This window comes from Tauraco erythrolophus, chromosome 14 (genome assembly GCF_009769465.1).
Source record: "Tauraco erythrolophus isolate bTauEry1 chromosome 14, bTauEry1.pri, whole genome shotgun sequence".
In the NCBI taxonomy this organism is placed as follows: Eukaryota; Metazoa; Chordata; class Aves; order Musophagiformes; family Musophagidae; genus Tauraco; species Tauraco erythrolophus.
In genome coordinates this window covers 11,856,134-11,870,230 of record NC_141478.1, presented here as the reverse complement: position 1 = coordinate 11,870,230, position 14,097 = coordinate 11,856,134, and the positions used below count along the sequence as shown (strand labels likewise).

Genomic DNA, 14,097 nt, shown 5'->3' with positions numbered 1-14,097 from the left:
ATACAAAGAGAGAGCTGTCAAAGTGCTTCCTGCGTGTAAAGGCAAATATTCTATTGATTTCCCTAAAGTCAGGCTTTCACCTTAAACTAAATTTTTAGGCTGGTAAAATCAGTGTGTAACTAGAAGTAAATTAATGATATTAAGCAAAATGAAGACGATTAATTATTAAGCTATCTGGGGGAGGGGGGAAAAGGCTTGTTGGATAATTGACACACATTCTATCCATATACTGAGCAAGCTAAAAGAAACATCACGTACAAAAATTCTAATTTATTTATCAGAATTGGGTTAAATTATTAGATTTTTTTAATTATTTTGTGTGCTTTAAATTTTCTCATTCTATTAATTTATATTTCAATATTTGCTCTAAAATAGATTTCGAAAGTTCAACTAAATCTAAATTACTTGTCAGCAGCAAACCAGAACAATTTGAGAGACCATATCATATAAATATATGTCCAGCAGTGTTTTGAAAGGAGAAAGAGTGAGCCAGATGGTTTCTATCAATTCCCACTCTGTGGTGCAGCAAGAGGTTAGTCTGATTTTCTTAGCAGCTTCTTGCATTTTGTACCTTGAAAGGAATTAACGTGCTGCCTGCTTGTGCTCTTGTAGACGCTGTAACCGATATACTTGGATGTCTGGCTTCAGCTGTTTCTGCACCAAGTAGCAGATCTGATCTGGAAATCGAACTAAAACACACTCAGTTGATTGTCCTACATTTTACATAACTACTTAGAGTGGGAAAAGATGCCTATCTCTTGCTATAGGAATTGTAATGTTTATGAATGAAATGCTTTCATAGCTGTGTGAAACAAAATTTTACTGTCCAAAATTTCAAAATTACCCCTAAGTATACATTCAAACTCTGCAACACTGCAGCCACCTTCTTTCTTACATGTCCAATTTCTGAGCTCTACTTATTTTAATTAATTAGGTTATTAGCTACATCTGGGACATTTTCCCTAATAAAAATGCATTTTACTTTATATTTAAACTGATAATACAGTTTTCAGTACGGAGAATGTCATTATGATCATTCTATGAGCATTTAATAATAGCTTTTAGTAATGTTTGTCAACAATGTATAATTCTAAACTACCCTGAAAGAACAGGAAGGCAGTTCTTAGATTCAGATTGTCCCCAGATATGGCTCTGCTATTCCTTCTGCCAAGCCTATTTCAGGGACCAGAAAAGCTGCCACAGGAATGGCCGGAGACAGTACAATATGCAGAACAAAACAGCTAGACCTTGAGGGTCAGGGAATACTTCATACAGAAAAGAACAGGTTCTGTCTTGGATATAGTTTTGCCCCCTTTGACCAAACAAGTCCAGCACACAGTGCCACGTTCGATTAATGCCATCTTCGCAACTGCCTGCAGACAGCTTACATAGGTGATAAGCCGTAAGAGCACAGGAAATGCACCTGGAATTGAAGTCCTCCCGAACACAATTCAGATAATGAATCATTCCATTTCTTTTACACAGAAAAGGTATGTGAATATGCACTCCTGTTTTCCTTAGAAAAACAGGAGAAAAAGTTTTCCATAGAAGTGACATGACTAGTTTCTTGTTAAATAAATGATCACCAACTCTACCCAGGAAAGGGGAAGGACATTTAACCAGCAATGATGCCGGGGCAAGACACAAACCACCAGCTCTTTGCTAGATGAAAACAAAAAAAAAGCATAGTAACAAATATCAAAGAACAAATTAATATATTTAAAGACTTTTGCATTAAGGAAGAATTTGAAGACACAGGAGGCTCTGGTCCTATGTGGAATTTTCCAAGTTTCAGACAATCAAAATAGCTGTATGCATCGAAACTCTAAATTTGGGAAATTTTGCACCACTAAATGGATGTATCTCATTCTGCTCTGAAAAGGTTAATTAGCAGCACTTTTGCTATTTTGAAGCTGGATTCTAAAAGTCTGCAAAGCTTGAAAAGATCATGTATTCTAGTGAAATTGGCACAAAAGACTGAAATACTAGAAATATCCTCCATCTGAGCCGTAGGAAAAGTATTTGTTATACAGGTTTAGCTCTAAACTATTAAATCATCAATTTTCTTACTACTTGGAAACAATTATATTTCATAAACAGTCATTCCACCCTCTTTTCCATTTTTAATGTCAGTAAATTATTAATGCTATAGTAAGAGAGTACTTTTTCAGACTGAGGATTAAGACTTGGATTTTACATGACACTGTTAATTCTGAAAAATAACATTATTTTTAATGATAACCATATGTTTAGCTCCAAGGCAATTTTTATTGGAGGGAAATGTAGTTTCCTGCAAAAATGAGAAATGACTATGTGCTGTATAAGAGGCTGATCAAGAAAATATTTATATGAAATGCACAGTGGAGATCAGCAAAGTAAAGGGTTCTAATAAGTTTAATGAGAAATTCACAAGTGAATGACTGCCTGGGGCAGCATGTTTTTCAGTCATTACTATAGACTGCTATTCACAATCAGACCTCTAAATTGAAAAGTTTCATAGTTTTACAATCTACTCCAGTGAAAAATGTCACATCCTTTTGGTTTTGAAGATCAAATTGAGAGAAATATTGGAAAGACAGTAGTCCAAAGTGCTAATGTTCCAAAAAGACATAAACAGAAGGAGAGAAGGCAATTTAGAGTCGGAACATTCCAGATTAATTCTTATTAGCAAGAGTTAATAAAAAACTGTGGCCAAACAGGTTGTACAGTAAGAAAAATTACTCAGTAATTCTAAGCTATTTCTCTTCCGCACTAATTCATTGCAATATGGCCACTGAAATCCTCACTACAGTAATTAGTGGAGATAAGCTTTACTGACCATTGCAAACTGATGAGCACTGCTTTACATTTATTCACTTTGAAACGCAACTAGAAAAGGTATTATGGCTTTTAATATTTCCCACTGCAGATCAAATGTGGTATGTTTGAAAGTAAAAAGGAAGGTGTATTTCCGAAACATCAACCTGGAAGGTCAAATTGGACTTTTCTTTTCATGCTGTGGTATCAGGAACACAATTTCAGAAGGCCAGATTACACCTTTGATGACACGTATGAAACTGTGTAAATACTTGGAACAATGCAGACTTAAAGTGGAACTTGGCTTTCTCCTTCCTTTTCTGTCATAAAGGTAAACACCTACAAGTCCAAGTACACGTGCAAAGAACAGATCTTGTAAGTAAAATAACAGCATTTCTAAACACTCATTTTAGTTCCCTGTTGTATCTTCTCTCTTCCGTTTGGTTCTCATCTAGCGTTTTTTATACTGCCTTCACAGATTTAACAAGTTTGCAGCTTCTTTCAGAAACCATGACATGGCTCAGATTCCATAACCAACTTATTTGTCAGCTGTTGAATACTGTCAGGACAATGGTTTATTATAAAGTTGTTTTATCTGGCAATGCATGTACTAATCAGTTTGTAGGACTGGCAAACAGTGGAGAAATTTATGGATAATGTAATGTCAAGTAAGGAATCTTTAAAATTATCAATAAATTAAAATCCACCAAAATACAAAAACACTTTGATGGACTTCTGTTTAGCAATTAGTTGACTTTTTTTAATACAGTATGCCTACTGTTTTTGCACCCAATTAATTCCAAAAAGTTAATTAAAAATCAGCTACTTATGCTTAATGAAACATGTTCTGCACACGGACTAAATCTTATAAGCAAATTCTGCTACTTGAGGATGCTTGAACAATATGGTGCATCAAGTCCTCAAGGAATATCTCTCTATTGTTAATCATGTTTCCTCAGACAACTACAATTTTTACTGCTTGAAAGTTACACACAGGACAAAACCAGGGGTTTTAAGTGCTTTGAATATTTGTCCATGATATCCAGATGTCTGGCACCTCATCGAAGCAGTAGCTTCGACTGTTCTACTGAAAATCCTTGACAGATCCATTGTTTATGTGCAGAACATTTTTACCTTCATATTCATATCTACAGTGCTTCCGATAGTCTACATGTGCACGGCAACTGCACACATGGATACAGCACGAAGCCTCCAAAGAAAAGCTTTTTTAACCTTTCATACTGGTCCACATGGTAAATAACAACGTATTTTACATGTGTTTGTGCCATAAATCCAAATTCTGTGTATCACAAGGAGATGCAAATATAGAACAGTTAAAAAAAGAAAGTGACAGCGAATGTATGTAACAGCTTGTTTTCTGTTACTATAATTAATTATTAAAATCTTATCCATAGACAAAAAATTCCTGGGGTGGAGACAATCTCATCTCTGCTTTGAAAACTATGATAACATATACTTTTACATTTATTTCTACTTACAAAGCTTATGAACAGAAGATCTATGAGGATCTTAGATCTCATGAGTTACCATCTGGGAAACTTTCACTTTCTTGAGTGAGAGTATAAAATACAAAAGATAAGTCTACATTCTATCAATTGTAATTTAATAACAGGGAAGGGTAAAAAAGAATTAAACCATATTACAATATCTCTTAAATTAATACCTTTATTTGCAGTAAATTTTTTACCATTATATTTTATATTTGGGAGAGAATGAACACACAAATTGTGTTCATTCTAAAATGAACTGTAAGACACATCATTAAAAAAGATTATTAAGAATCAAAATAACTTAAGCACAAATACTTCACAATATACACACTATTTTTTTTTTAAGAGATAGAAAGAAGTAATGCTTCCTGAAACCAATGACTTATAAAACTGTCCAATGAAAGCATTCGTTTACTTTCAGAAAACAAATACTGATAGACTCCTCTGGAAAAACATTTCAAGTGTAATAAGCCAGCTAATGATTGTATTTACTGTGCTGGCTCATCAAATGCACGCACGCACTAATAACACCATGAAAGTTTTCCAAAATACTATATGACTGACCATCATGATGTGTACTTTCTTGCTTTAAGAGGCACAGACATTAACTTCTTAAATCCCAGCACAAAAGAACAAATTGCATTAAGTACCATTAAACACTGTCTTGTAAGCAATGACGAGAGCATTTTTCTTGGCCTTGAATCATCTGAACAGGTCACTTGATTTCATAAATATGGGCTCCAAATTTAATTAGAAGCATGAGTTAGAGAAATTTAGAAGTTTCTTTTTTGTTTTGAATTATTCTCTATCCAAGTTTTTCTGTCCCCTACTTCTCTATTTGAGATTCCACATACTTTATCTTGAGACAATTTTGCCTAGGAAAGGGCACACAAACACGTTCCTCACAAGTGCCTAACAGTCAGTGCCAGTCTGCCTACCCCTAAAAATCAGCACCAGACTGTTCTTTTCAACTTCAGTGCACAGAGAGGCTACAAGAAATAAAGTGCTGTAAATATCACACAAAATTTGGTATTATAAACCATTTAGAAGATTTTAAAAATCAGCATTAGGTATATCATCTGTTAGATATTTTTTATAAAGGAAATAATAAGAATGTAAAATAATAAATAGCTTCTGGACATTTGCTTTTGCTTTTGCTTTTCTTTCCTTAAAACCCATACTTTTCCTTTTCTTCTTCTTCCCTTCTTTCTGGCATTTAGAAGACTGCTTAGTAGTCTTAGCAGTTTCCATCTTACACATAAACGTTTTCTCTTAACATATGTACCTGAGAGAACAGAAAAACACTGGGATGAAATTGCTGTCAGCCTTGCTGAAAAATGTAATGGATGCCAAATTTCTCTTTGAATGAATGTCTACAGAAACTCTGATACTAACAAATTGAGGAGCAGTGACCAGAAACATTGAGATAGATATTGAGGGGATATCAGCAACATACGAAATGTTCAGAAAAAGAGCAAGCTGATGATGAACTAATGTGTACTTCAAAACCTCTTCCAAAATCTTCCTGAACAATCTTATCACCCTGCATATTGGGACAGTTCCTTAGCATGTGCAAAAAATCTCTAGCTCAGTGGTTCTGCTCTCTCTTCTCTTCCAAAGACCCATTGGCCATGTCGTTACCACCTGCTGGATCTTCAGTAATGTGCTGCACTTACTGGTTTCCTTACAGCTCTCAGAAGCAAGAATTGCAATTGCTCTTTCAGCCTCTTGGCTATAAAATGATTACAGACAAAATGCCCCAATTTAGCTAAATCACAAGGATCTCAATACTTTCTTACAGATAGGATATTTTTATTTGAGGATATTATAGGCAAACACAAAGAAACTGCCTATTCAGCTATGGCTGCATACAGTTAAAAATTAGTTTAATATAACCTGCAAACAGATTGTGTAGCAATAAATGTGAAGATTTCTTAAAGCAAATAAAATGTCACAGTATTATTGTGCTATAAAAGCAAAGAAAAGTTTAACAAATAAAAAGATGAAAATGTTTATCTGAGAATATTAATTAAATCAGAAAAAATTATCAGATGATTAAAACCAAAATTATCAAATACCACTTGCCAGGGAAGAATTCTCTCACATGGGAATGTTCTATTTTCTATCAATGATGTAGCTAAATGCCAATTTTTCTACATAAATTTCCAGCCCAAGGTACTGCCCTGACTTCCAGGCCACAGTCATGGAGTAAGTCCAGACATAAAAGTGCCTGCTTGTACTGAGCAACTGTCATTCTATTTATTATGTAAATTGACTCCAAAAACTGATATATATTTCACTCACTAAAACTGTTATGTCAACCTAAAGGGTTGTTTTGTTTCTTTGTTTTTTTTTTTCTACTGGATTTTATAAAACTGTCTGTTATTTAATTTGAAACAAGTGGTTAAAAAGACGACCGCCGGTGTCCATAGTCATCTTCTTATAAAAAAGAAACTATAGCCCATCTCAGCTCGGTGTCTTTTACGTACACCGGACAGAATTTCAGCTCCATAGGAAACATCGTTCATTACAGGAATTTTAAGCTACATTTGATACACTGACCATGCAACCATATAAAATTGTTTGGAATTTCATGCTGATTTTATAGAAATTACAGTTGTTTTCAATTTTGTATGCTCATGTTCAATTTTTTTTTTTCTCTTTTTGGCTTTAATCTGATTTCTTTCCTAGTTACTTTGTGGTATATTCAAGTCTTCTCTTAAACCTCTTCTGAACTTTTATGTGGATGCTTTAGATAAAGTAACTGAAAAACATAGTTTACATTTTCATTTCTAAATTGAGGATATTTAAGATCTTGTTGAAGTTTAGCCTTCTGAATCAGCATCTTATCAATTCAAGCATGCTTTTCAAGTAATTTTGAAGTTATTAGAGAATTAAAAGAGTATTCAAATGAAACAATCTACATATAAGAATTCTCTCTTTTCCATCCTAGCTCGGTGACTTTTTCCTTTTCACGAACAGAGACTGAAAGGATTAAAAGTTTTTACTTCAGAAGGAAGCTCATGAGAATGGGCTTGCTAATATAAGACCAGGAATGGTATACTATTAGACAGAGGAGAACAGTTTTTTCTTGCTAGAATTTCTGACCATATATTTTAGTGCTTTACAATTTCTCTGAAATATCTAGTGCTACATAAATGAACACTTAGAAACTAGCACAGGCAAATCTCACATGTGTTCTTATTCAACATTTTTGTCTATTTCTGTGTGTTTTTTTTCTGAAAAGATTTTAGCTTTATACCTCTCCTGCCTCACTGAAGGAATTACTTCAGGGATAAAAACCTGACTCTATCGAGTCAGCTGAAATCTTACTATTCACTTTAATGAGGATAGAATTTTTGCCTTTATGTATAAAATGGCCTACAAACATAACACAACATGCTAGGTTTACTGCTATTACTATTTTTCTATGGATATAAAAGTTTACCTCCTTCCAATGAATCAGCTAACAAGAATTGGCATGGAAACTGAAGCTCAGCTACACTTAGGTTCACAGCAGAGGAGCAATGAAGACAATACATTCTAATTCAGTCTTAAAGGCAGTCAAAAATGGTATATTAGAAAAAACACTCTTTAGCTTTGGTGAGTTTTGCTTAACTCAAGTTACTATCCTTATAAAGCTAATCTTTAGAATATTTTAATGTTTTCGTGTTCATTTTAATACCATCAATTACTCAGGAGCAAAGCTCTTCCTGCATGCACAGAAAGATGAGATTATTGGGTTACTTTCCAGTACACCAAATGTTGTTTCTGGCTAGTCTTATTAAAGATATTGCAATGATTCAGAATTTCAAAACAAAAGAGCAGAGAAAAAAGAAGAGGTTTGGTTTTGTTCACATTCAGAGACTTGGCTGAATGTAACAGTCACAACCGTATAACAAACCATATACACTAAAAGTATAAGGATAACCATATCAGCTCAGATCCAAATTTAATTTAGCCCAACATCCTGTTGGCAAGAATTGCCAGTAGCAGATGATTACAGAAAGCATAGAAGAAACAGGAAATATCAGCAGTTGGCCAAAATTCTGGTTGAACAGTCTTATTACCTCTTGACACCTACTAACGGATTAGGTTCCTATCTGCAACAACACATCCTAGTGTCTATTTACAATGAGGTAATTTCTCTTACACTGATTTAGTACCAGGGACACATACAAAATAAAGACAGACCAATATGACCATAACATCATATAAAGTAATATAATGTGATAGCTTTATAGAGATACTGAAAGGAAATGAAACAAAGAGGGAAAAATACAACTTTTTCTATTTTATAGATTTACTATTTTGTTCTTTGGTATATCCTTTAGGAATTTCCTGCTTTGCTGCTATAATCATAATATAATATAAAAGCTCATATTTATATTTAAATATAAGTTATAAAATTATAATTGGAAGAGACAGTGATTTCTATTATTCACATGTCTCTTTAACCTCAAAGTTTGTGTTGAATGTTTATATATCCAGCTGAGTATTAAAAAAATAGAAAAGTAGTTTAGATGCTTTCACAGTGAGATTATGTTGTTTAAAAGTGTTAAAGATTCCATTAACTAGTTCTTCAAAGAACTTGTGCTTTGAGAATTATGCAGCACATAAGAGGTGTGCAGGAAAAAGCTGGTCACCTTGTAAATCTTGTACGTTCAGAAGCACTTTGTAAAACAGTACAGAAATTTCTGTCTGTATTAAATTTAATATTACTCAAAAATCATTCTTCCAGGTCTAAGAGAGACCTCTGACATGGGATACTAAATTTAAGCATGTGATACAACTGCAATGCTGACACCTATAAACTAATAAAGTTTCCCTTTACAATTTCTCAACCTTAATAGTCTCTTTCCATAGTTTCTGTTCATAAAGGAAGACATTTTAAATTGATGCATGTACATGACATTTTGTAATTAACATAACAAGTGTGTTCCATACAAAAGACTATATACTGAAAGATCATAAATCAAATTCTCAGCTAAATCAGCTACCACAGTTCTAACCACACAGTAAAGTCTTACTTTTCCAAGTTTACTAAAAATTTCCATTTCCTATATAATTTATTTAATTTAAAGAAAAAATATGCAATGAATTGCAGCAATATAACATTTCTGAAATGAACAGAAGGATTACTGAGGCATAGCCTCCAGAAGAAGAAAAGAGAGCTTAGAGTATGCTGCCTTATTGCTTAAGGAATTTCTGTCATATGCCTTAAAATAGAGAGAGGAACTCAGTGATGATTCATTTGCACATTAAATACAAAAGTGCATGTGAGATGCTGCCTCAGAGACCTAAATCACAGAAACACTTTGTGGAAAAGGGAAAAACTCATGCTTTGTTTTATCGAGACTACGTTAAGACATATCAGAACAGACGAGACACGATTGAGAACTGAAAACAGAAAAATGAGCACATGCAGTTTATGATAGGCCACTTAATTCCGAGATAGACATGTTCTGAGCGAAGAATCACGAATACGCAAGCTCTATGTCCACTGAACTGTCTGTGGTCTTTTTTCTTTCTCTTTGACATTGCTAATAGTACATTTTTAATGGGACATAGTCATTGGAGAGTTCATCTGGTGTTCCCACGCTGAATTTATGGAGAGATGCACAGACAAAGTATCTTTAGAAAAGTGTCATTCAAAGACCTAAAACATTATTTGGATTTCATACCACCTCTGGGTCAGGGTGTCATATGTTATTTATGTGAGAGCTAGCTCTAATTCTGGGGGTACGTAATTGCTCAAAATTGTGAAAAGCACATAATAATATAGCAAATAGTACTGAACATGTATAACAATTTATGAATCTCAAATTATTTGTCCTTAATTAAAATGCATTGCTTTTTATGCACAATGGAATTCTAACAAACAAGATGAAAATCATGTAAAGATCTGAATACAATAAATCTATCACATGTATTGCCCTTGTAAATTATAAGTAGAATATATCTTTGACGGATACATTTTATTTGTCCATTCAGATTTGCTATACAGGAGGCTTATAAAACATCTTTACATCCTCAATTTCTATCCTATGTCAAATTCTATATGGATAGTGTAGTTTCCACATGAAAGAGATTTATATCTCAACTGAGAATAAAGTAGAAAAACAAGTACTCAAAACCAAAATAAAATAATTCCTACAAGTTATTATGAATGTCACCATCTACTTCAGAAAAAAAAAAAGAGCTAAAAAATAAAGTAAAAATTCTAGTAATAATATTGTCTTGGACAAAAGCTTTTGGCATTTCCTTTTTAAAAGTAGTAGTATTTCTTACTACAGTAACTTCAGCCAACATCAGCTTACTCAAGGAAATCTCAATTCCTATTAGCATGACTTGTTTTAAAAAGTAATTTTGAACCTCTCAATTTTTTAATTTTATAAAAACAGAAAACTCAAACATAGATTTTTAAAAAAACTCTCCTTAAGTTAATGGCCAGCACAGGCAAAAGAACAAATGGATATAAGCTGTTGCTGAAAAAACGCAGATTGCAAACTACTACAGAGTCTGTAGCCATTAAAATAAATCAAACTCTGGAACAGCCTTTGGCGGAAACACTGGGGGCAAAGAAATAACAACTCCAATTTAGTATTGGCAAAGTTTATGAAAAGAGAATTATCTGATGTAATTCCCAGGCTAGCAGAGCACTGGACTTGATGACCCAGAGATCCCTTCCACTGTTATTCTCTTTGTTTGGCTAGATACTGATGTTCATCTGTTTTTCAGCCTCACTGTAGTTTTTCTAAAGTGAAATTTAAATGAAAGTTAATACAATTTTTGTAAGTTTCAGTTAGAAATTACGCTTTGTAAGAATTGTTGCTAGGTCTGCAGCAGAGTAGAAGTTGCCAAAGAATTCTAAAAGCTTTACTTAAAGTTGGCTTAGCATTATAGAGAAGTACAGAATTGTTAGCGTGCAGAGATGAAGGTCCAGCAGGGCACATACCATGAGAAGAGGTAACTGATGTACTGGTAGGGAAAATAGGAAGAAAAAAGTAAGCAATACAGGCTAGGACTGATACATCAGTAATATCGAGGAAGAAAGCAAAACAGAACAGTAAAGAAAGCAAAAGGCATTAGGATATAAAAAGTAGTATAGGGAAGGAGAAATAACACAGATTTCACGCCTTTCTATAAAAAAACTGATTAACGAAAAATTATTATCATGTGGTGGCTGTGAAGAGTCAACACAAACTTGAAAGAGAAAAAAAGGAAATGTTTTGTTGAAGAGGAAAGTCATCTTTCAGGTGACAATCTAAAACAAGCCTCTCTCTCCCCCTCCCTCACTTCTCTCCCCCATGCTCCGCTGTTGGAATTTGCAGAGTAGGCTGGCTCTGAAAGATCCCATCTTGGAGAACAAATCACTGCACAGATGCCACTGCACACAGTTCTGTAGGTGACTCAATATGGAAGAAAATGGCTCCAACTCAGCAGCAGTATAGCTCTAAGCTATTGCTTAAAACAACAATAATAATATTCAAGCTTGAAAACAATATGTAGCTCCTTACTAACTTGTACCATCCTCCGCAGTTGTTTGTTTTTTTTAATTAACATAAGACTATTTTTTATGTTGCAGGTAACTTAAATGTATCATAGTGACTACAGAAAGCTATTGCAGATATACAGCAGTGAGATGAAAATAAAGTAACTTATAGAAAACAACTCTAAATATTCTCTGATTTTGAACAAATAAGTTCTCAGAGCAGCTTTTAATGATTTGCAAATACACATATCTTTACAGCTCTGATCAGTCATAAAAGCATACAAAGGTCAAGCAAATACTTTATCTTATTTAAGATGCTGTGGTCTGTTTTCTATCACTCACAAGTTCTAAGGTTTACACTCTTTCAAGGAGATGATACTGCTACACAAGTCTTCAAAATAAAGGCTTTACACAAATTCTGTGAACCTTGATGGCTATGTATATAATTCTTCCAAATGAAACCCAGAGCCTGGTAATTTCTAAGATACGCCAATTCTTTGAAAATAGAGAAATTACTTGTACTAACGTTGCAACTTCAGTACATAGTTAAAAATTATCACCATGCAATTTTTAAGCAGCTGTGTGCAGACATGATCACATACAGACAATTTTTGAAATCTAGCCCTTTCTTCACATGAATAAATACATAATTTTTCTGTTTTCTAAGAATGATTGCTGTAGATTTTCAATAAACACAGGAGTATTACAGAATATTAGTTTCACTGAATCCTCAGAGTGGACTGGAGAACAAATAACCATTTTACAGCCCCTACTGTGTGCCTTTGCAGGTATTCTAGAAATCCGAACAGTGGCAGTTGGAATAGTGGCAATCAAAGGAGTGGAAAGTGAATACTTTCTGGCAATGAACAAGTCAGGAAGACTCTATGGAAAGGTATGGATGTAAACTTCTCTTGTGTGTATCATCATCGTGTACAATCTTAGAGAGACATATTTTTAGATGTAGCGTCTATATAGTTTGTATAACAAATTAAAATGTATTCTGTACTTATTCCATACATCCCATACTAGACTTCTATGTCCGTTTAATGAGTTCAGTGATTAGAGCTTAAATACTTTTTAAAAATGTGGAATATTAAGAGGGAATAGAAAATATTCAATACTCAGATTTCAGAAGTCAAATTCATTTATTAAAAACATTAATAACACGTGAGGTGTGTAATGTATATTCTTCTCCCATCTTCCCTAATCTGCGTATGTAAAAAAATACTTGTACTCATTTTACTCTATTATTTACTCTCAACAGAAAGTATGCAATGAGGACTGCAACTTCATAGAACTGATTGAAGAAAACCATTATAATACATATGCTTCTGCAAAATGGACACACAAAGGAAAGGAGATGTTTGTTACATTAAACCACAAAGGGGTCCCCATGAAAGGTAAAAAAACAAAGAAAGAACACAGAGCATCCCACTTTCTTCCTCTGGCAATATCCTAATCACAAATGACCTATAAAGAACTAGTTCCAGCAGGAAGATTATTTTTAAGAAGACTATTTGACAAGATATCAAGAGAGGCTGGAATACTACTGAGAAACTGAACAAGCTGGACTTGCGCATTTATGTTTATTTTTAAGAGACTACGTGAAAAAGATTTGAAAATATACACAAAACCAGATTTACTAACTAAAAGTTGTAAAAAATTCTAAAGAGTTGTACAATCATTATCTTAGTCATTGTAACTGGGTAGTTTCTTAAATTAATTTACCCTGAAAAGTAAGTCATGACTTGATTATCTGATAATATTTTATTTAAAAAAACTATCTGCTTCTTAAATATGGCTGCTATAATAATAATAAGCAGATGATAATGTTGTGTAAAATATGTCAGACTTTAAGGCTGCTGGAATGAGTTGTCAGATTATCAAGTCAATAGCAAATGTGGAGGCTGAGCAGTATTTTAAATACTTTCCCCAAGAAACTGATATGCTATACATAAACTATATGATCAGAAAAAAAATATATAATCTTGTAAATGTTTATTGTTGTATTCAGATAAAAGAGTTAGTTTGGAAAAATTAAGTTTACTCTACTACAAAATGTTCCTATCTATTAATGAAAGAAGTACCTAATGCTGCTCTAAAAGATGTTTCAAATAGTGTATGTAAAATAAGAATAGGAATAAATAATGTACTTCATCTCACTTTTCACAAATTAACATTTTATATAACGATGAAGCAAAAATTCAGACATATTAAGGGTTTTTATGCAACATATCCTATCTTTTGTATAATTCCTGTTAGGGCATACAGCTTTCAATATTGTTTTCCCATCCT

General features: G+C 33.4%; 1 protein-coding gene across 1 annotated transcript in view; it reads left to right on the top strand.

Moving 5' to 3' along the window:
- FGF7 (fibroblast growth factor 7) overlaps positions 1 to 13,261 on the top strand; it is a 28,470-nt gene extending 15,209 nt beyond the window's left edge. The window contains exons 2-3 of the mRNA XM_086620480.1: positions 12,591 to 12,694; positions 13,067 to 13,261. Coding sequence (XP_086476606.1) covers positions 12,591 to 12,694; positions 13,067 to 13,261 — 299 coding nt within the window. The remainder of the gene's footprint in view (positions 1 to 12,590; positions 12,695 to 13,066) is intronic.
- The last annotated feature ends 836 nt before the right edge of the window (positions 13,262 to 14,097 follow it).